At 44.5% G+C, this 23,023-nt stretch overlaps 1 protein-coding gene across 4 annotated transcripts in view; it reads right to left on the bottom strand.

Moving 5' to 3' along the window:
- Positions 1-22,816, bottom strand: part of SYT14 (synaptotagmin 14) — a 79,314-nt gene extending 56,498 nt beyond the window's left edge. For 2 of the 4 annotated variants that reach the window (XM_065679312.1, XM_065679315.1), the window contains exons 1-2: positions 13,271-13,413; positions 9,163-9,210 (exon numbers count right to left, since the gene is read on the bottom strand). In XM_065679312.1, coding sequence (XP_065535384.1) covers positions 9,163-9,210; positions 13,271-13,292 — 70 coding nt within the window. In that variant the 5' untranslated portion in view covers positions 13,293-13,413. Of the gene's footprint in view, positions 1-9,162; positions 9,211-13,057; positions 13,089-13,270; positions 13,414-22,741 lie in introns of those variants that run through there. The other 2 variants (XM_065679314.1, XM_065679313.1) reach the window with 2 other exon arrangements.
- Positions 22,817-23,023: the final 207 nt, after the last annotated feature.

Below are 23,023 nucleotides of genomic sequence, written 5' to 3'. Positions count from 1 at the left end.
GCAGCAGTCTGTTGTCCATTTACCATTTTCATGGAATCTTCCTAAATACAGGAAAGCTCTGAGATGGGCCAAAAGCCTCTGTCTGTGTATACTCGTTTGTGACCCCAAGGTTTAACAGATGAAGTCTCCCAAGGTTCTGCTGCCAGTAGGCAGGCTCCTTCCCCTCCCAAGGCCGCATACGGACAACAGGGAATGTCTGGAGCTAGTAGAACAACATCCAGTGTTCTTTGAATTATCGATTCTAACCCAAATGAGACTAGAGACCGGGCTAAGAGCAGAAAAAACTTCATTCTTCTGCAACGCCTATCAAAGACAGAGGCAGGAAAAGGCAGGAGGAGGAAACTGTGAAGACACATGAGGAAGACCAGGCAGATAAAGAAAATGGGATCACAGAAGTTCATCTATGAGGACAACTGCTTTATGCTTGGAGCACTGGGCCTGAATTCAGCATCACCGCTGCTTTGAGAGGAGACTGAACTGAATTCCAGTTGTTCTGTGATGCACAGTAAGGGACAGTGACTGTTTTCTTCTAACAGGATATATGTCGTGGTTTAAACCAATCCACACAGCTCGTCCATTCACTCCCCCCCCTTTCTGAACCCAGGACAATACATTAACTGGGCAATAACTTCAACAAAAAGCACACTTTGTGGTACGTAGAGAACCACGGAAACCCAGGCTGGGTTGGGTTGGAAAGGACTGCAAGATCATCCAGTTCCAACCCCCTGCCTCACACCAGACCAAGTCACCCAAAGCTCTGTTCAACTGTGAACACTGCCAGGGATGGAGCATTTATCACTTCTTTTCACATTTGATCTTTTAAAGGGGTTTTTATTCTTACACTGTTCAGCAATCAAGGCTGCTTTGACCCATCCAGATGCGGGCTCAAGGAGGTTAACCACAACCTCGGAGTAACTTGAAAACACAACGCTTTGGGGTTTTTTCTTGAGTACTTCCTGGGTCCTAATTAGTTAAAAAAGACGCTGTATGCAAACGGCATAATTCCCTATGGAAACACAGTATCTGATGACATCTTTCTGGAGTGTAAAAAAAAGCATTGGCTGGTGCCTTACAAAAAGAATGAAACTCTAGCTGCAGCGAGACTGCTTAATTATTTATGCAATTCAGTGTGAACACAGGACTTGAAAATTACATTTCCATATCAATTTGCATCCACGTAAAGACTTTTAGAACGCTTGTTCACAGATTAAGTATATTATTAAGTTAAAATCCTTTAATGTATTACCATTATAAAGCCGGAAGGAAAAAATACAAATAAATCAAATTGGACTTCCATTTTCCACATGTAAATGTGTACAGAGTCCCAGCTATGAATAAAGATTTTACACATCGCATCAGGCCTCCCATTAGTTTCTCACAGTTGAAGCGTCAAGCGGTTCTACTCCGCAGGCAGGGAAAAAGGAAGTTCTTTTTTGCATATAAAATACATCTGTGCCACAGGGAGCACCAGAATTATTTTGACTCAAAACACACTGTCATAAATTCTGATCGGTTTGAGCATTGATTGTACCATGAAAAGCATCTTGAAAACTCTCAGAGGTTCCCAGTGGTTTCTCCTACAATCAGAAACCAGTAGAAAGGCAGTAGTTCCTCAAAGTCATATTTCACATTCAAATGTCCAATTTATAAACTTTATCATTACCCTCAGCTCTTAAGAAAAACAGCAATGAATGTTTGAAATTCATAATAACATAACCCAGTTTTAGGAATACTAAAAGACCAAATGTCTTCCTACGAAGTTATTAAGGCTAATTGAATTGCGGCTATGGAAAAGTTATACTCATTACAGAGGTATTACATTAACATCACTCCACTTCTGCCAGCATCATCAGTAGGATTAGTATTAGAACACAGAAACTTACCATCGCCTCATCTCAAGCATCAAATTAGCATCTTCTTTCAGATAAGAACTCCCCTGTTATTAAACAGTTTCTCTTTTCCAAAAGATGTTTCAAACTCGTCAGAAAATAACAGCATCTTTAAACATGTATCACCAAAATAACACCCCCAGGCACATTAAAAGCATTGAACGTTTTAAACATTAAACTAAATATTATTATCAAATATTAAATTAAAAAGCATTTAATGTTTTTAATATGGATCTATCCCCCCAATTATACTGAATATCCAGTCAATTATTTCTGGAGCTCTCACCCTCCCCATCACACTGCTGAACTAGGCAGCGATGTCCAAAGCCACACAGTTATCTTAGGGAGGTTTTAATTATTCATTTACAAACGCAACAGTATCTCTTCTGCGCACAAATTAAGCAACCAGGGCTATGACCAAAAGAACCTGTTGTGTTTAAGATCTGAGCACAAAACCACTTGAAATGAAAAACGTGACCATGTTTTTTATTTATAACCCTTTTTGGGGTTCTTTTTACAACTTGATCCAAGATATTTTAGACTTCAAAGATCTTTTAAATAACGAGGCCTGTTGTTTTGGATTTAGCCCTGATGAAGAATTATTGACTGTTCTTAGTTTTTTACCCCATCACATCTTGACATTACATGAACATAACTTGTGCTGTCCGACTCAGAAACGGTTTCATCCAAATGCCCTTCGCTGCTGCTTGTGACTTAGCAAACTTCCCAGCTTGCACAAGAGAATAAGGTGTTTTCAAGAAGCTGAACAGGTTACTGAGCCAAAAAATAAGGTTCACGCCTGGGCTGCCTTTTCTCCATGCTCCAGTTATTTATCTCCTCAGAGCACAGATTTATTTCTCACAGACAACTCATGTCATAATGGAAACGAACAAATCAACCCCTCCGATACCTCAGAGTCAGCTCAGAAGTGAAATACTTGGGTCTGACTGACTGCTCATCAGGAATAAGCGCTGTATTTCGTATGTGTCAGTTCAAGCGTAGACATCTTTTTCTTTCACGACTACTTATATAGGATGGTCTCTTCTCTAAGAGCAACTTAAAGGCTACCTAAGATTCAGTGCTCTTTCTAAACAGCTTTTCTGTGACAAGGTAAACTCAATACATCAAGTATCACCATAATTTAGCAGAGTTATCTTCCTGTTTGCTGTCATAGTTGAGGTGAACAGAACTTAGTTTACCTGGACAAAGGTACCTACAAGGGGTAATATTTTATCCAGTGTTGTGTTAGAAGACTTAACTTCTGGACCAGCTGCACTGTTTTACAAGCAAGATAAACTCTATGTGGCAGCTGACATTACTACTGGGATACTTGCCCATATGAAAACAGAAGAACCTTTATCACAGAAATTGTCTACCTGATGTTTCTGCAAAAAAAAAAAAAAATAAAAATCAATGGCCGTGAACTGAGAATTCCCTCTGAATATTTTATTAAACATGGCAAAAGACAAATTCACAAACATGTTTCCTGTGCTTACTGTTTTATTTTGCATTCATCCTTCTTTCTCTCATATACAACATGCATGCTGTGGAATTCCTTCTCACAAATGTACCTGCTTCTTTTCTATTGCGCCAAAACAAGCATCAGGCAAAGTGGTTTAGCTCACCTTAAAATGTGTGATTAAATCTCATCTATGAATGTTTTGCATCTTTTAGCTACATTCAGGTAACATTAAAACTGAAACTTTTCTGTCTACAGATGCTACCCCCTTCAATTCAAACTGTATGTTGCCTTTCTTCTGCAGCACAGACTTCTTAACTTAGCCCACTGCTAACGGCTATATTTGTCAGTGTATTGTGTTAAACATACATTATAGTGCTAGTCTTATGAAGTTCCTTTCTACGTGTTTCTCCTGCATCTTGCACTTTGTTGTACAGATCGTGCACTCTCCAGTACAAGCACATGCTCCATGAGCTACCTGTACTTCAGCACTTTCGATATCCACTAAGCTCCTCTGAGTGAGACACAATTCTCAAAGAACATAAACTGAAATGGCCATTGAATTCCAAAACAGAACTGAAAAGAGCACTGCATTTCCTAAGTAAGAAAATTAGGAGCCATTTTTAGCAACAGGGACCTTTCAGAAGTTTGGAAAGACTGACAGAGTGAAATCAGGATGAAAGTGTTCATTTCACTTCCCATTTGGAATAACGATGCCCTTTCAAAATCCTATTTATAAACCTATCAAAGGATTACTGGGGAAACAGAAAGCTCACGTTCTCTGAAGTGATAAATGATGCCATTTAAAGGTGAATTTATAAAAAAATGCCATATACCTAACATTAAGTAAAAAAATAAACGCGTTTTTGGCCATGGAAAACTTGACTGGAATTACTGTATCATGATGACTACACTGGTCTGCTTACCATGGCACTTGTATTCCAGTGGAAAGTTATCAGGAATAAAAGCCATCTGGCCTATGTCACTTCACACTGGCTGAAGGATAACCTGCAGTGCTACAGAGATAAATGAAAACTTCTTGTCCCCCTCATTTTCTTTATATCTAATAACAAGGACTAATAAAAAACCAAAGTGTTTTAACTTCTGGATTCCAGGACTTCCTTCACACAGGGAGAAAGTCTACAATGCATTTTCATTGTAAATATTCAATTTATTTCTTCTTACTAGGAGCAATTCAATTACTTGACTAAATATTTACATCAAATAGAGTTCAATATACTTCATATATTACACTTTGCATTAAAAAGGGCTGGGTTCATCAAGCTGACTTGTCACATCCATGAACTTTGCGTTAAAAAGGGCTGGGTTCATCAAGCTGACTTGTCACATCCATGACAGCACAAAATCCCTTGTAGCAACCCTAGCACTGCCTCTGCAGATTGTCATTTACAGGATTCCTTTCTGTTCAGATACCACGCTGAAACTGTCTTTTGGAGATCAATTTAGAGAAAGAGGAGCCCTGAGTTCCAAAACATCCACGGGTCTAAGAAAGCCTTTAGGAATAACAGCAATAGTCTGAGATGGAGATTGAAACATTGACAGAAATCTTTGAATTCCTAAATCCTTCTGGGCTGAGGAAGTTGTCAGCCTGCCACCCCTGCTGAGTTACCAGTCCCTCAATGCCTTTCCTCTCCAACATGGAATTCATCTCCTACTAAGCAGTACCTCACAACAAAAAAACCTCTGAAAAGAAACAGCGAAGGAAGCATCGCCCTGCTACTTGCAACAGACACAGATCATGGAATCATCTTGATTACCTGCAAATCCCAGTAATCTCTTGTAACTACATAGCATATTACACAACAATTCTCCATGCAGTGGGTAAGAAAACAGCAGGGGTAATAGATTTTTAAAGGCACTCTCAAATAATCCTCCCAGTGCAAAAGTACTGAGGGCCTGCAGGGGTCTAGAGACCTGTGGTTTAAAAGTCGACAGCTATTGCAAAGCAGATCTCTGTGGAAAACAAAGATCCATGTAATAAAAATCATTTTTCCTACCAACCACGACAATGAACAGCAAAGCGGGAGGCTATCCGAGATCCAGAGTTCAGAACAGATGTCAGTGAGCACCTAGGCTGCAGAGCAAAGTACTGCGTAGTGAAAAATGCTTAGTGAACATTCTAAGTGAAGAAAAATGCCAGCGTTTGGATATAGCAAAACTCTTACACATAAGACTTGCCATGGAAGGGACTACAATAGTTGGAGTTACTGAGCCCAGGAGCTTCGCAGAAGACTCCAGGACACACAGGAACATAACTTTGCTTCCTGTATGGGCATCAATAATCTCAAAGAAATCTATTTGCTTCATACTAAGGTTTTTTTCTAGTCTGAAATGTATAAACACAGGTCAGCTTTCCAACAGAGGGAAAAAAATAGTATATACTTAGCATATATGTATTTAGTACATATAAATATACAGTCCCACGTTGCCCTTTTAGTCCTCATTGCACTTGTAGAAAGCGTGGGTAAGCCCTTCCCAAATGTTCATTTGCAAAGCCAAGCCATCGATCAATCAATATATATAGTACATATATTTAGTATATATACTTTCAATTTTATCATGTAGCCATACTTTCATTGTATCTCCCAAATCTGTTCAGTTTGGTGTTCACAGGATAAAGGACACCAAGTTTCTTCTAGCTTGGGAAGAAAACCACGTATTTGCCTATTTCAAATGAACTAGGGCACACTTATGAGCAAATTACTATTTTCTGCATGTATTACAAAAGTAGCTTTAGGTGTGTGTACTTGTAAATGAAGGTTTTATTCCTATCTCTGAAAAAAGTGTGTTTTCACTTTTGACTGTTCAGACCTGAACCCTGAAATGAGCAGAAACATCATCTATTTGTCAAGTTTTACATTACTGTGAGGTTACCTAGTTAAAAGATGCTTGCTACCGTCTGTGGTACTCCCTTTCTCCTGATGAAGTTCTGCCCACTGAATGACAGGAGAAAGGGGGAAATCTGGTTTGTTTCTTTTTCAGAAGCATTTCCTCAGTGTAGACTATCAGGAAGCCAGTAACAGAACTTGGGTATGAGACAGCTGACTTTCAATAAAACAATGTTTCTACTTATAAAATGAAACTCATGAATAAATATGATTTTCTTGGCATTTGAATTAAATTCAGGCAGCAACTTCACATTCTGATGCATGCAAATGGATGAGGATAGTTGACCAGAACATTAAAGAGGACATAGTTCTACTTAAGATACACCTCTGCCAAAACAAAAATTCACACCTTCTTATCTTTTCACAGCTATTATTACTAGTGACATCTCTTACTGTCAGCCAAAGACATTGTCTTTTTGCAACTTCTTTCTTTTGCATATAGAAGAGCACTTCTGTTCCAGTATTAGGCACAAAGGCAGTTTGCTGAATAATTTCCTTTGCGAGGCTGTCACAAGAATAGAAAGAGCATCTTGCACAAGAAAAAAAGGGCTTAATACATCATTTCTAAAAATCTGGGCAAGTCAGACCTTACTGTGCTCCATCTCCACGAATCAAATACTAAACACATTGCTGAGGTGGAAGCACCACTTTGCATTGTTTCCAAAACACTCAACTATGAAAGGCGAGAGAACCCTGAAAATCCTATGGCTATGCATTTTCTGCTTCAATGCCACTTCCATGCCATACACTGAATACTATAGGGAACAGAATATGTTATAGAAGGGTTTTCTTCCATTATAGCTCAATATTGTAAATGCTCATCACAAGTCTCTCTTGTCTCTACAAACAGAACCTGAAAACAGCCTGAATTAAAGTATTGGTGCACCTACCAAAAGCCAGTTCCAAGGCAGACTGGCACCTAGCTACAGAGCACTACACAGCCAGAAAAAAGACAGGTTCTCGCGAAGCCCGATCCCAAGTTCCCCAAATTCTCTCAATGTCCGCAGCAAATAACCAGAGGAACACCTTAATGTAACTCTCCTGACTCTCAAAAACACCTCTGTATTAGGAAAATAGCCAAAAGAGGAGCAAACCTTTAACTGAGTAATCTCAGGAAACCAAAAGGCTCGGCTTTCACAGCACAGCCAAGAGATGGCGAAGAGGAAGATCTCTATACCACAAAACCTTTCAACTCGACCCTGCGTAAGTCTGAAGTGAGTATCCAGTGGCATTAAGGACAGAGCTGCAACATCTGACCCGACCAGCTCCACACTGCCGGCAGCCAGGAATTCTCAGCTTGGAAAGGGCTCCCTATTCTGAGGAGTACAATACGGATCTCGCACTCTGATCCTGGCAAACAAGCAGGCACAGACAACGAGCAAATAAAGAAATCCTTAGGAGCCCAGCCATTGATCAGACAGTAAAAACATCCTGAAATGCCCATCAGGTGATGTAAGGTCTTAGATAAAAGAACCACAACACTACATGACTGGAAGATTCGTAGTACAATGGCAAGCACCTTCTGCTTTACACATATACCTTAAGTAAGGAGGGAGGATACACGAATGCACCCGCTCCCCACACTACAAGGGGAAATTTGCCAGTAAGAAGACATAGGTTAGAATACACATGGAAACTCATATGAAGAAAAAAGGAAACCAACATATTGCAGATATAAAAGGAACTAGGGGGATATTCCTCTTTTATTCACTTATCCCCAAGTTAGTTTATAACAACCAATGTAAAACACAGGCTTCAGGCAACTGTTGTTCAAACAAAACATTTATAATGTCGCATCAATGACAAATGGAGCTTAGAATCTGATGCTCAAACATAACATAGAACCTTAAAAACACCTGTACATCTTTTCAATGTAGCTTCCCAGCAATAACACTAAAAACCATACAGCACTGCCACCCAGAACACAGAAAAACGGGTTTTCTTAAGATCACTGAAATAAATAGGAATTAGCAAAATCAGTAGATGCTGAGGTTAGGAGACATTAAGCAAATGTTTGCAAAAAGTTATTTTACTAAAACCTAAGTGAATGCAATGAAAACTGAGCTCTATTCAGAGGTCAAACAAAACTTCTTCCTACCAAGTATGATGTGGTTTGACAACACAATTGAGCCAGTCTAACTGTTACTGTCAAGAGTCGTCTTCCCCCTCTCCAACCACACCTTTTGCAAGCACTGTCACTGAGAGTGAGTCAGTTCCAGGAACCGGTCCTCAAAGAACCTTTCTGGGCTTTGGTAAAGATTGCCTTTCAGAACACAGAGATTCAACAGCACTGATGCAGAAAGGGGGATAGGGCTAGCAAAAGGGATAGAAAACAGAACTGTACCTAATCATTGTATCACCAGAGCTGTTCTGTCAAGTCCCAGTTTCAGTCATTGTAGCTCAGCTTCAAACCTATGAAAGCCCTCTCTTGAGCACAGCTCTGTTTCATGCTCTGCCAGTTCCTGGTTTCATTCCTGATACAGCTGTTTTCAAGAATGCGCAGTCATTAGGATCTCAACTGAAAGCACAGGCAGAGATTGCCAGTCCATCACATCAGTCATTTAAAATACCTACCCAACTTCTACTACTAAAAGGAAGAATCCTACAGATACCTGGACAAGGCTAAGATCAAACTGTTGTGGTTTCCTATCGCAGCTGAACAACAGTAAAAACTTCCATACAATCAAATGAATAGTCGACGAGCGCATTTTTCCTGATTGTGAAAAAGCAAACTTGATTTTGGAATTTCACATTTCATTTCCTTCTTTTTCTTTGTTTCATTGACAGTATCGGGATCAAAAGATTTTGCAAGGCGAAGATGCGGACCTAAGACCAAGAAACATCAGGTTTCTCCCCGGTACTACTCACAGGGTTAAGAAGTTCACTTTCCTAAATCATTGCTTACCTTTTCGTATGCAGATCAGCTCATGTACACCACAAGTTCGTTCTCCACCTGTGTGGAAAGAAATCATTAGAAAACAGTATCAGACTGGCTTCTTCGTAAGTCAGCATTTGGCTTCTTGATAAGGCTTATAAAGAGTAGAATGGCAAAAGCTGTAAACTCATGCCATTCATTAAAATGAAGAAGACTGATTTAACACATTTTCCATTTATACATTCTGTTCTTTGGAGGAAACAATAAATGTATCTTTGGCTTAATACTGCTAATGATGGGGCAGGTTGAAGAGTTTTACATGGAATCTCTATGGACAAAATTACAAGACAAATTAATGGAAGCCACTAATACTTCCCAAGTGTAAAACATAATTTCCTGTTGTGTAGCCATCTACAGAAGACATCTCAAAACAGCAACTATATTTGTACCCAAATAGAATGCCAAAATAATGTTATGGTTATCTTCCATGGTAAAATACTGCTAACATGGTAAAGGCTGGGTTTACCCGGAATTTCTTCTTAAGGGGTTGTTTTGGTAATTAAGAAAACAGCTATACACAATTTGAGACATTTACATGAGAATAATAAAATTGATGCTAAAAAATGAAGCTTTACGTTTTAATAAAAGCCATTTTAATGTTAGCATTACAGCTATCAAACAAACACCAACACATAATATACCTAGTGAGGTCAATGAATGAGTCCGCAAAGGAAAGAGCGAACCATGTGGAAAGAGGAAGGTGTGATACAGAAAGGGACACGAAACAAGCTATTGCTAAGCACTGTAGAAGAAGGAAGAGGCAGTCCAAGAACTGCTGAAGAGATTCTTTTAATGACATCTAGAAATTATTGGAAGAGTTGCTTTTTTAACCAAGATGACTTAATATTGAACACATTTAGAGTATTCATGATCCTCTTTAAAGATACATCCCACAGTCGTACGTTAAAATTCCATACGTATTAATCACTAGTAGGCTCCAAACACTTCACAACACACTAAAACCAGCCTTAGATAACAAAATTCCTTCCACTTCAAAACCATGGAAATACATTATATAGCTCTTATTACTCTCCTTCATTCTGTAATAAGGCAATTGTGCCATATAGTAGGGGCTATGATATAATATAAACTAGTACTGAAAACTCATAATCGATAACACTAACAGATAGTGCTGTGGAAGTGTATTTGTAGCCAGATTTATGTTTTAAAGCAGTAAGTGTAGGAAATGAATGTATTAAAGGGGGAAAAAAAAAAAAGGGCAAAAGGTGTCAAATAAATGGGAATAAAACATAATTATTCCAAAATTAAATTAAAAGTTTGTGAGGTACGAAGTTAAAATAATCCTCATTTTATGGCAGCATACATTTTTCATACTCAGTCATGTAAAACACAAGCCTCAAAGATACTCCTGAATGGGAAATCAAGTCCTAGTGAGACTGAGTATCCTGTGAGTTTCGTACAGTCATCGCCATTACAACACCCCTATAATAATTCCCTCTTTTCAGTGCGTTCTAGAAGCTGGACAATATCATTTTCATTCAGGAAGCATTTTGGAATGAAAACTTAACAGAAACTAAGCAAAAACAATAAAACCCCTTGTTTTTACAATGAAGCATTTTAAATAAACCCCAACCTTTGGGAGAAGATTCCAATCTTCTTCGAAGTCACTGCAATGACCCGTAGGCTACAGAAGAGAAACTACAAGTGACTGGAACTTATCTCCCTACATTTTCTTCCCCCAACAGGCTTAAAATCAGCAGTGAAGAAAGAATGAAAGTAACTGAAATGCAGGATTTTTTCATTACACAGATCCAAGACAGTCAGTTAAAAATAGAGATTCACCTGGAAATGACTAAGAACAGCAGCAGCATTAGATTTTAATCCACCAGCTTGAAATCTCATCATAAAGAACTCATTTTAGGGTTCGATTTTACATTGCTCCCTCCTGTTTTCTAAAGAAAGGTATCTGTATTCAATAGTTTAGATGCTAAAATATCATGGCGTTCCACTAAATAAAGGCTTCCAAGTCATGGTCACGTTCCTTTTTGTTGACCACAAGGCTACGCAATATATTTATGTATACAATTTAACATCCATCCACTCAGGATTTCCATTATGTTTTGTTAGAGAATGCTGAATGACATCTCTTATTTCATAGGCAATTCATCTCCTACTCTTTTTCCAAATCGTTTTGGGATGGAAATCAATGGTTAAATAAAAACACACCAAGTGACCTATGCGTTTTGAACAGAAAGTTGAAGAGAATCTCTCTTCTCTTTTAAATTAACCCATTTACGAAACACAAGAAATACTATCCTCAAGCGACCCGGGCAGATTCTTCTTTTCCTTAGTGCTTTTCCAAATACACTACTGACACCCCGCTTTTACTCACAGATTAACAAACAAACCCAAGGTTTTCCATCTTTCCAATTCCCAAGAAGTCTCGCAGCTTTGAATAACCCGGTCACTGAAAGAAGCTCAACTGAAAACATGAAAGCATTTTGCATGACAGCAAGAGGTCAACTGCTAATTTAGCATTTCAGTCTGAAAAGCCTGGTTTTGTGCCATTTAGCCCACAAACCCCAATGGATCGGTGACAGGACCACCTTATCTTTTGCAGTCTTTAAATGTTACTTTAAAGTAAGCGATTTGACTACAGTGGTAGTTGGCTCTAATAGCTGATTAAAATTTAAGTTTGATTTAGATACAAATTGGAACTAATTCTGTTTCATCTTGGCTCTGAACATGTTCTCCTCTTTAACAGTTTAAAGCTCCAGGTGAGTGTGCATATAAAACTACATAATACTTGTCCAAAATGTAATCAGAGAACACAAAAACCCAGCTGAGGGCATACAGCTCTTCATCATTTCAGACAACAACAAGGGGTAACAGGTTGAAACTGAAACAGGGGAAGTTTAGATTGGATCTAAGGAGGAAATTCTTTCCTGTGAGGGTGCTGAGGCACTGGAATGGGTTGCCCAGGGGGGTTGTGAGTGCTCCATCCCTGGCAGTGTTCAAGGCCAGGTTGGATGAAGCCCTGGGTGGCACGGTTTAGTGTGAGGTGTCCCTGCCCATGGCAAGGGGGCTGGAACTGGATGATCTTAAGGTCCTTTCCAACCCTAACTGTTCTATGGCTCTCTGATTCTAAGATGGAATCATTTCAGAACAGCACACCCACAAAACTGATGGGTTTTCCTGAGCAAGGACCACCCCTTAACGGCCCTAAAATCTAACTCATTCAAACACTTGGCACAAACAGAACAGCCAGATGATTCACAGAGGCAGCTGAAACACCTGAAGTTTCATCTTCTCCACTTAAGACAGATTATGTATCCCAAGTCTGTGTTTGCCCAGATGATTACCACACCAAAAAGATTAGAAGTTGTGCATCAAACAAGGTAAAGTATCACCTGAATCGATTGAATTGTAAAGTTCTGTCTTTCTAAAACTAGCACAATTCAAAGTCCTATGGCCGGACTTTAGCTAAACCTCCACCTCTAGGTGCTGAAAGTAACTGGCTAGGAAGTCTAACAAAGGCATCATCACAGAGTGACTTGGATTGGGAATGACCTCTGGTGCTCTGAGAGACTTCAGAGCAGGACCACCTTTACAGGAGGTTCCTCCAGGCCTCAACCAAGCAAGTTCTGCAAGGACCAAGATTCCGTGACCTCTCCGGGCACCACCGGTTCCTATGGGAAAGCCGGGCAGGTGTCACCCTTCTCACCAAGAGCACTTCCTTACTGCCGCTCAGGACTTCCCTTGGTGGACCTGTAGTGGGCTGGCCATGGCTGGACACCAGGTGCCCACCAGCGCTGCTCTGTCACTGCCCTCCTCAGCCAGACAGGGGAGAGCAAATACACCAAAAGGCTTGTGGGTCGAGACAAGGACAGGGAGAGACACTCACCAGTTACCAGCACAGGCAGAACAGACCCCACCTGGGGACATTAAATTGTTACCAATCAAACCACAGCAGGATGATGAGAAATAACCCAAAGCTTAGAACACCTTCCCCCCACCCCTCCCTTCTTCATGGGCCAAACTTTCCCCCTATTTCTCCACCTCCTCTTCCCCAGCGGCACAGGGGATGGGAATGGGAGTTGCGGCTGGTACATCCCACCTTGGCTCTGCTGCGCCTTCATCCTCAGGGGAAGACTCCTCACACTCCCTCCCTGCTCCAGCGTCAGGAACCTCCCACAGGAGATGGCCCTGCAGGAACCTCTCCCAAATGAATCCTCCAACAGGCACACCCTCCCTTGGGCATCCCCCTGCTCCAGCATGGGGTCTTTCACAGGCTGCAGGTGGAAATCTACTGCCCCATTAACCTCCATGAGCTGCAGGTGGAAATCTCCCCATTAACCTCCATGGGCTGCAGGTGGAAATCTACTCCCCCATTAACCTCCATGGGCTGCAGGTGGAAATCTACTCCCCCATTAACCTCCATGGGCTGCAGGTGGAAATCTACTCCCCCATTAACCTCCATGGGCTGCAGGTGGAAATCTACTCCCCCATTAACCTCCACGGGCTGTGGGCCAGGGCTGACTCACCAAGGTCTGCACCACTGGCTGCAATGGAGTCTCTGCTCTGGAGCATCTCCTGCCTCCTTCCTCACTGCCCCTGGTGTCTGCAGAGCTGTTTCTCCCCCATATTCTCACCCTTCTCTTCTGACTGCTGCTGGTGTTGCACAGCCGTTTCCCCCACCTTTCCCGAATGCGTTATCCCAAAGGCCCTACCACCATTGCCAACTGGCTCAGCCTTGCCCAGTGCTTGGTCCATCTTGGAGCCGGCTGCATTGGCTCTGTGGGACACAGGGGAAGCTTCTCACAGCAGCCACCTCTGCAGCCCCCCACTACCAAAACCTCACCACGCAAACCCAACACAGTAGCTGACACCCATTCCCTCATGAGCACCTGAAGAACCCCCCTTCGCTTCTTAGGCACCCTGACACAGTGAAAGGCTGCAGCAAGAGTCCCCTTCAGGTTTCCTCAGGCCACACAAAGACATTTTCCAAGCCTCTCCTCATGTGCTGTGTATTCCAGCCCCGCAGCAGCGCAGGCGGTGCTCTGCTGGAGTCTCTCCAGTTTGTCGGTCTCTCTCATACTGGGTTAAGGCAGCTGGATACAGGGCGGAGGCACAGGGCTGGTCCATGTTCAACTCCCTGACCACCAGGACCCTCAGGTTCCTTTGTGCAGAGTTCACAGCATCCCAGCACCATTGGTGCTGGAAGAGCCCTCTGGAGCTCATCCCATCCAACCCCTGCCAAGGCAGGGCCACCCAGAGCAGGGCACCCAGGAACGTGTCCAGGCGGGTTTGGGATGGCTCCAGAGAGGGAGACTCCACAACCCCTGGGCAGCCTGTGCCAGGGCTCTGCCACCCTCACGTACAGAAGCTCTTCCTCGTGTTGAGGTGACTCTTGTGGTGGTGCAGTTTATGGCCATTGCTCCTCGTCCTGTCGCTGGGCACCACTGGAAAGAGCCTGGCACCATCCTCCGGGCACCTCCTTTGAGATCTGCACTGATGGGATCCCCTCTCAGGCTGCTCTTCTCCAGACTAAACTAACCCAGCTCCTGCAATCTCTGCTCATAACAGAGATGCTCCAGGCCCCTGAGCATCCTCATGGCCTCTGCTGGACCCTCTCCAGCAGCTCCCTTGTATGTCTTGTACTGAGGAGCCCAGAACAAGGAAGACAGGATGCTCCTGGACAGCCTGTCTGCAGCCTATAGTGCTGCACAGGCTTGGAGTTTCCAGTTGTCCTTGAAGTTCCCACAGTTCCCTTCAGCCCATTCTTTGAGCCTGCTGAGCACCTACCAGAGAGCAACCCTGCCTTCCATCTAACTGCTCCCCGCGCTGGCATCACCCACAAACTCAGCAAGGGTCATTCCATCCTTTAACACCCATGTCACACAGCCTTGGCTCCAGTATCGATACTGGGGTGCAAGTTAGGGTACTGTGTAAAAACCACCTTATTCTTCGGTTCAGCAACAAATCCATCTTAGTAGCTGCAGTGGAAAATTACACCATAATGATAGAAGTCTTTGTCATCGGGTGTAAGTTTTGGGACATACATTTATATGATAAACCTCTTTCCTACTGAGAACTGCATTTGCATAAGTCTGGACTACATTCAACAAACATTTACTCAATATTTTATTCAACATTAGACAATTATTGTTTTCCCTTGACACATCCATGAAATCCCAGTGAATGACAACACCGTGCAGGCTGAGAAGCATGAACAAGGTGAGGGGCATGGTGCTCATTACAGCCCGGAGAGCCCATGCTGTCAAATGAGAGGAGGAGCTGCTGCTCACACACACACACACGGCCCTGGGCAGGCGTTTCAGCAGAGCTGCTTCACTCCTGCTCCGTGACCCTCCATCAGGCAGTCAGCTTCTAGACCATGGGTCAGGCTGGCCACTGCCTCAAGCATGCAGGATTAGAAGGCCATGCAGTGACAGGACAAGGGGTGATGGGTTCAAACTGAAACAGGGCAAGTTCAGGTTAGATCTAAGGCAGAAGCTCTTCCCTGTGAGGGTGCTGAGGCGCTGGCACAGGGTGCCCAGAGAAGCTGTGGCTGCCCCATCCCTGGCAGTGCTCAAGGCCAGGTTGGACACAGGGGCTTGGAGCAAGCTGCTCCAGTGGAAGGGGTCCCTGCCCATGGCAGGGGGGTTGGAACTGGATGATCTTGAGGTCCTTTCCAACCCTAACTATTCTATGATGCTATGATTCTAAGTTAAATCAAATTTGCTATTTTATGTATTTATTATGTGCCCACACCTTGTCTATTTTGTGCAATTCTGTCCCACCACAGAAATCACAGAGAAAGGCAAAAAGAAGTCAATAAAAATTGTTAAAAACACAAATGGGTTCCATATGACGAGTGCTTTAATAGAACGCGACACTTGGAAACACAGATGCAACAGATGGTGGATGTAAGCAGGTGAATAAAGAACAATTATTTACTGTCTACTCCACTAGTAACAGAAATAGGCACCAAATTAAACTAGCAGCAGCCATGTTCAAGACCAGACGTTTTCAAGAGTAAAAGTCAGCAATCAGCTCTCAGCAAAACTCCTCCTGTAAAGACTGTCTTCCCACTAGCACCATGGAAAATGATTGCTATCCAGTAACTTCTCACCCTAAGGATAAAGTCATCCACCTGGCCTCACTTAAGCTGAGACTATTTAACAAGGGCAAGTGTAGAGTCTTGCATCTGGGGAAGAACAACCCCATGTACCAGTACAGGTTGGGGGGTGACCTGCTGGAAAGTAGCGAAGGGGAAAGGGACCTGGGGGTCCTGGTGGATAGGAGGATGACCATGAGCCAGCAATGTGCTCTTGTGGCCAAGAAGGCAAATGGCATCTTAGGGTGCATTAGAAAGGGAGTGGTTAGTAGGTCAAGAGAGGTTCTCCTCCCCCTCTACTCAGCCTTGGTGAGGCCGCATCTGGAATATTGCGTCCAGTTCTGGGCCCCTCTGTTCAAGAAGGACAGGGAATTGCTTGAAGAAGTCCAGCGCAGAGCCACAAAGATGATTAAGGGAGTGGAACATCTCCCTTATGAGGAGAGGCTGAGGGAGCTGGGTCTCTTTAGCTTGGAGAGGAGGAGACTGAGGGGTGACCTCATCAATGTTTACAAATATGTAAAGGGTAGGTGTCAGGATGATGGAGCGAGGCTTTTTTCAGTGATATCCAGTGATAGGACAAGGGGCAATGGGTGTAAACTGGAACATAGGAAGTTCCACGTTAACATCAGGAAGAACTTCTTTACTGTAAGAGTGACAGAGCACTGGAACAGGTTGCCCGGGGGGTTGTGGAGTCTCCTACACTGGAGATATTCAAGGCCCGCCTGGACAAGTTCCTGTGTGATGTACTGTAGGTTACCCTGCTCTTGCAGGGGGGTTGGACTAGATGATCTTTTGAGGTCCCTTCCAACCCTTGGGATTCTGTGATTCTGTGATTTTGTTCGTTATCTGACCACAGAAGTCACAACAAACATTAACTTTTCTTTTTCACATGGAAAATATTTCATTTTAGTTATATTTGTCATCCACAGAACCAGCAATACCCATCAGTGCCTCAGCAATCAGTGGCAATCAAGCACAGCACAGATACTGCTGTTCCTTAAACAAATTTTGCATCTGATCCTACCCTCCCTGACATAAATGGAAGCGCATCCCTGGACTTACAGAAGCCAAAAAGCAATGGAGATAGGACAGATTTTCTAAGCTGTGGCATAAAGTAGAGGCGTTGAAAATAACACCATGCAAACAGTGTTATCTCAGCTTCCTTTCTAGCCAGAATGACCAGAACAACACCCCCCCCAGCCAGACCAGCAGGTCGAGGGAAATGATTCTCCTCCTCCAATCTGTCCTCGGGAGACCCCACCTGCAGCACTCTGAGGCCCCCAACACCACAGTTACTAGTTCACAAACTCACTTGCTGGCCCACAATGAAGTCGCAAGAGCATCTCCAAGTTTCTGTCTCACTCTAGAGGCAGATTTACACAGCAATCAGAAAACACCGCCCACCTCCAGCCATAAAACACTCGAAAATTAGGAAGCACAAGGACTTGAAACCCACTTCAGTCCCCAGGTGCACATTTAGTTTTCTACGCAGTACAGGACCTCTGCCTTATGCAATTCAAAACCTGACAATATTCAGGGAAAAGTCAGAGTGTATCAGCTGTGGATCCCTCACAGCGTTCATTACAAAAGCTGGAAGAACCGCAGTTGAATTAGGCTGTAAGGTGAAGAGAAAATATGACCCAGTGGTTAAAGCAGCTCAAAGTTCTCCGTAGGACAGTAAGACTCCTTCCTCTCTTATAGATCCCCTACACTTCGATGGGGATCTGTATTTTCAACCAGGTAGCGACTGTGTGTTTGCATTCCTCATGCCCATCCTAAACACCAAGAGCTCCAATCTGCAAAAGCGCTAAGCATTAAACATGAGCAGAATTCAAGAAGGATTTCAATCTGAACACATCAACTGTTCTTCAATCAAGTATGATAGTTCCATCTCAGCCCACAGGGAGCTCGTCAAAAAGAAGTCTCTATGGCATTAGAGGTTAGATTATTTTCTTTTTAGAGGTAGCCTGCTCTGTTTTCTAGAAGGGAATACAGACCTGAGAGCTTTCTGCACAGAACCATGGAACAGTTAGGGTTGGAAGGGACCTTAAAGATCATCTAGTTTCCTTTATTTCAGTAGATCTATAACACGACAGCGATGGTGGTGTAACACAAATCCCACCAGAAAACTGCTGGTTTTGCATATGGCACAAGGTTTTACTCTCATCGGCAAATAATGCAGGGAATCATCCTTACAATGACAATTCATACCAGGTACTGAACAGTTTTCACTACAGACAGCGAATGAGCATAAAGCAGCATTAAACAGATTCTGCGTGGCTGATCAAATCTGATATCCTGACATTTGATCCACCCCCCATTTAACAAATGTGTTTAAAAGTGGGCATAAGTATGAAAAACAGCTTCTTACGTTCAGGCTTTATTTCATACCGCTGCTGCTGCTCAACCCTTACCAACTTGCATAAGGAAGCACTACCATCAGTGCTAACTTGAGGATCTCTGTATTACCTTACACCCTCCTAGTACCTGCTGCAGTGACACCTGAACATCCCAGGTAACTCGGGAGTCAAGCTAAAACTGCTCCCCAGGTCAGATTCAAGGTATGAGCCGCACATACGATACCTAGGCACTGTACACAGCTCATTGCCCTTTAGTTTCCTATTCTGGATTCTGGCGACTTGCAGCTAGACACAGTTTTCACATAACCTGTATGAAGCAGCATTCTAAACCCTCTCTCTTCTTATGCCCATAAACAGAAAGTAGGTTCATTCAGTGATTTCTTTGTTTCCCAAGGAAATGAGTGTTATATAATTAAACAGTTCATTTTCTGCCCCATCCTTCCATCACTACCAATCCACTGGCTAATTTAAGCCCAAATTGACAGGAAGCTTTAAGATCTTAATACTTTTCCGATTCTATGTTTCATAAAAAGCACAGCAGTCAACTACAGCACGAACACAGACCCATCAAACATATGGTCAGCCAACCAGCCCATAAATCCCTGCACAGCACACACAGCCGCAGCTCCCTGCTCCCAACCGAACAGCTGGAAAAGGAGGAGAAGGAGGAAAACCTTGTCAGAGAGCTCAGGACCAAAAAGAAGTAACTCTGTAAAGGTTCATCTCTAAATGTATTCCCTCTGTTAAGAAACGTACACTTCTCTATAGCCAACACCACATTAAACCACATTCAAGTGCAGCCCCAAAACCTGGTAAAAACGGATTCATGAGGATAGGCAAAATGTGCAATTCTGCCTCAGAGAAAGCACACACTTAACCTCAGATTGCCCACCGGTCTGGTCTTAGTACTGCTTCCAGTTTGGCCTCTCTACCGTATTTGCCATACTTCCCATGCTCATACTGCCTTTATTAGATGGATCTAACCTTTCCCTGTGAAGAAGTGGAAATATTAAACAATAAATAACCTTGCATCTTAAAACATTTTGTTTTGGAAGACAAATATACAGAAATAAGAACTGGAAGTACAATTCTTTAATCTCCTTTGAGCCAAAACTTTCCCAGTTGGGTTGCTCTCTGCTGGTCCCTCACAAATCTGAGACAGCCTGACCCATGCACACTATATACTTGATGTCTCCATGACGAAATAACATCTTTTAACACGACATTAACTCTCTAAAGAAAAAGATGCAATTGTTCCCACAGGCACTAAATTAGGGTTTCGAATTCGGTCATGTGAAGAACACTTGTCTTTTAAAAGTCTGTCAGTGATCACAATGCGTATCTGAAGGGGGCTACAAGGATGCTGGAGAGGGACTCTTCATCAGGGACTGCAGCGACAGGACAAGGGGTGATGGGTTCCAACTGAAACAGGGCAAGTTCAGGTTAGATCTAAGGCAGAAGCTCTTCCCTGTGAGGGTGCTGAGGCGCTGGCACAGGGTGCCCAGAGAAGCTGTGGCTGCCCCATCCCTGGCAGTGCTCAAGGCCAGGTTGGACACAGGGGCTTGGAGCAAGCTGCTCCAGTGGAAGGGGTCCCTGCCCATGGCAGGGGTTGGAGCTGGATAAGCTTCAAGGTCCCTTCCAACAAAACCCATTCTAGGATTCTATGAAAAGTAAGAAAGCACTGACCAGAATGACAGCAGTCACTGGCCATGGCCAATGGCTCCTGCTTCTCCATAACCCCTGGTAAAAACCCCTCACTTTGGCAAAACCTTGGGGGCTTAGTGACAGAACCGATGCAAACTGGTATGCTGACAAAATGACACTGGAAATGGTACTTACAGGCTTTCTTTTTAAGAACAGCCCAAAGCACTTGATTCCTTGCAGCTAACAAATCCTATTGTAATTTGAGCCCTTTCAATTTTGGGCGCTCTTTAAGTATAACTGTATATGCCCTGCTTTGAAGGAATCAGAATTATAGAATCAACTGCGTTGGAAAAGACCTTTAAGTTTATCAAGTCCAACCATTACTCCAGGACGGGGAAGACCACCACTAAACCGTGTCACCGAGGGGAGTTTCATACTTCACATTTATTCTGCAATCAGAAGTTTTCACTCTTGCCCATTTCCCATTAAATTCACCCCCCAAAAAGCAATTAAAAAATAACTTGGACAACCGCAGGGTCTTTAAAAACTCAGCAGAGTATTTCCTGCTTACTTAAATACAAGTGTACTTGGACACAATGTAAATTCCGTATTTTGACACTTTAGACTATGAGTCCTCCGGTTTGATCCTGGCTTCAACAGTCAGTATTCACCCAAATCAAACTCGTAGCTTTAAACACTGCTGGCCAGGAAACAGTACTGCTAAAGAGTACAATCAAGGCAGGCACGAACAGGAGGGAGAGAATACCGGGATACGGAACAAAACCCGTAACGCCTACTAAGAAACCTACAGCCACCAGCTATTGGTTAAAAACAAAGAGGATGCTGCACACCTGCTACAGCCTACAGCAGCAAAACCCCTGCATTTTCTGTCTTCAGGAAGAGCACTAAATCCAGCCCTAGCAGCTCACTTTCACAACTGGATCCTTCTTTTCAATCCCACTTCACATCTCCCTGTAAACTACGCACTTCTCAAGAGCTTAAGTGCCATTTTGGCAGTTTCACATAAGTGCCTACAAAGGCAGTTGGGCGATTTCTGAAGGGCTGCATTAGCTGCCAAGGCTAGATTGCGATATCCTCCGGAAATATCCAACAGGAATGGCACATCTTGTGAATATTTTCAGCTGTAGCAAACTGGGATAATGCCGCCTGAAATGAAAACAGAGGCAGATTTTGAAGCACTGGGGTGTGGGGTTTTTCTGAGCTTGAGTTATGTAAAAAGCCAAGACCCAGGAGAGATTTCTGCCACCTCCCTGATAACACTGAGAGGGCTTTTCGGCAGAACGGAACCTAACCAACTTAAAGCTGGCCAACTCAGGCTGCTGGTGCGCACAGCTTCCAAGGCAGGGTGAACACGCAGCTTTGCTTGCGCAGTGCAACTTCTCCTTACAGAGGCCTGAATTACTAATTCCAGGATACTGACAGCACAGGAGCATCCCACATGCAAAACAAACACGAACAGTTGGATTCTTCCCCCCTGTTTTCCTACGTTCTTCAGGTTCCAACAACAGATGCTTTCGGAAGCAGCCAAGTGGAGGAAGCAGCACGCTTTAGGACCTTCTGTGGCTGGAAATAAAGTTCTGGAATTTTATTTTTGTTTTTAAAAAAAAAAAAAGGATTTTGAACGAGGTGTAAAATCACAGGATCGAGAGGGGAGGCTGCAAAACAAAGCTCAGGAACCAGCCCATGGCAAAAGCGCTGGAACTGGATGATCTTTAGGTCCTTTCCAACCCTAACCATCCCCTGATTCTAACCCTCTCTATCAAGACGATCATCTCCAAGCAAACCCAACAAGTGTCTAGCACATCTCTCTGCTGCTTTGTCGCTGCGATGACTAGAAAGATCTGCGGACACAGGCTTCAGTACAGCCCAGCAGCGCCCAGCAGCAGCCGGGCAACCGGCGGCGAGCAGGAGCGTCCCTCGCCCGGGGCACCGGCGCTCCGCGGCTCCCGTGCCGGGAGGGACGCCGAGTTTCAGAGCACTTCCAAAGTCCCTCTCGGGTTACAAGGATGGAAATCGCTGCGCACCCCCCGACACCTGCAGCCGAGCTGCGGGGTGCTCCGGACACCCCCCGGCCCCGTCCGTCTCGGAGCCGAGCCGGCTCAGCCCCCGCCGCCCGCCGAGCCCAGGGCGGCCCACAGCGGCTTCGCGCTGCTCCGGTCCCCCCCCCCGCGGCGCCCCCGGCCCGGCAGCCCCGCGCGGAGGGATCGATGCCGGCCCCCGAGCCAGGCAGCAGCGGCCCCCGCCTCCCTCCGCTGCAGCCGCGGGGAGAAGCGGCGGAGGCGCCGCCGCCGCTCCCCTCAGCCCGGCTCCGGGGGAGCCGCCCGGCCGGTGGGAGCCCGCCCCCCTCACCCGCGCCCGGGGGAGGAGAGGGAGAGGAAGGGGCCCGCGGGGAGGGGGACGGGCGCGATCGGGGCCGAGGGGCGCCCGTTATTGGCCTACTTACCGTCAATCGCCATGATCCGCCGTGGGCCGGGCCCGGCGCCGCGCGCGCAGCTCTCCGGCGCGGCCGCGACACGGGGGCGCTGGGCGGGGGCGGCGGGGAGGGGCCGCGCGCGTGACTCCGCCCGCAGCCACGGCAGCGCCGCCGCCCCGGGGAGCCGCGGCACCGGCACCGGGCCCGGGCTGTCCTTGCGCTGCCGGCGCCACCCCTGCCCCACGGCACTGAGGCCTCGTCTCCACGGTGTGTGAGCACTCGCAGGGCCGGTGCCTGCAGCCCTGCCCTGGG

Source organism: Lathamus discolor, chromosome 5 (genome assembly GCF_037157495.1).
Source record: "Lathamus discolor isolate bLatDis1 chromosome 5, bLatDis1.hap1, whole genome shotgun sequence".
NCBI lineage: Eukaryota > Metazoa > Chordata > Aves > Psittaciformes > Psittacidae > Lathamus > Lathamus discolor.
The sequence above is the reverse complement of the archived record's forward strand: the minus strand, read 5'-3'. Positions and strand labels throughout refer to the sequence as shown.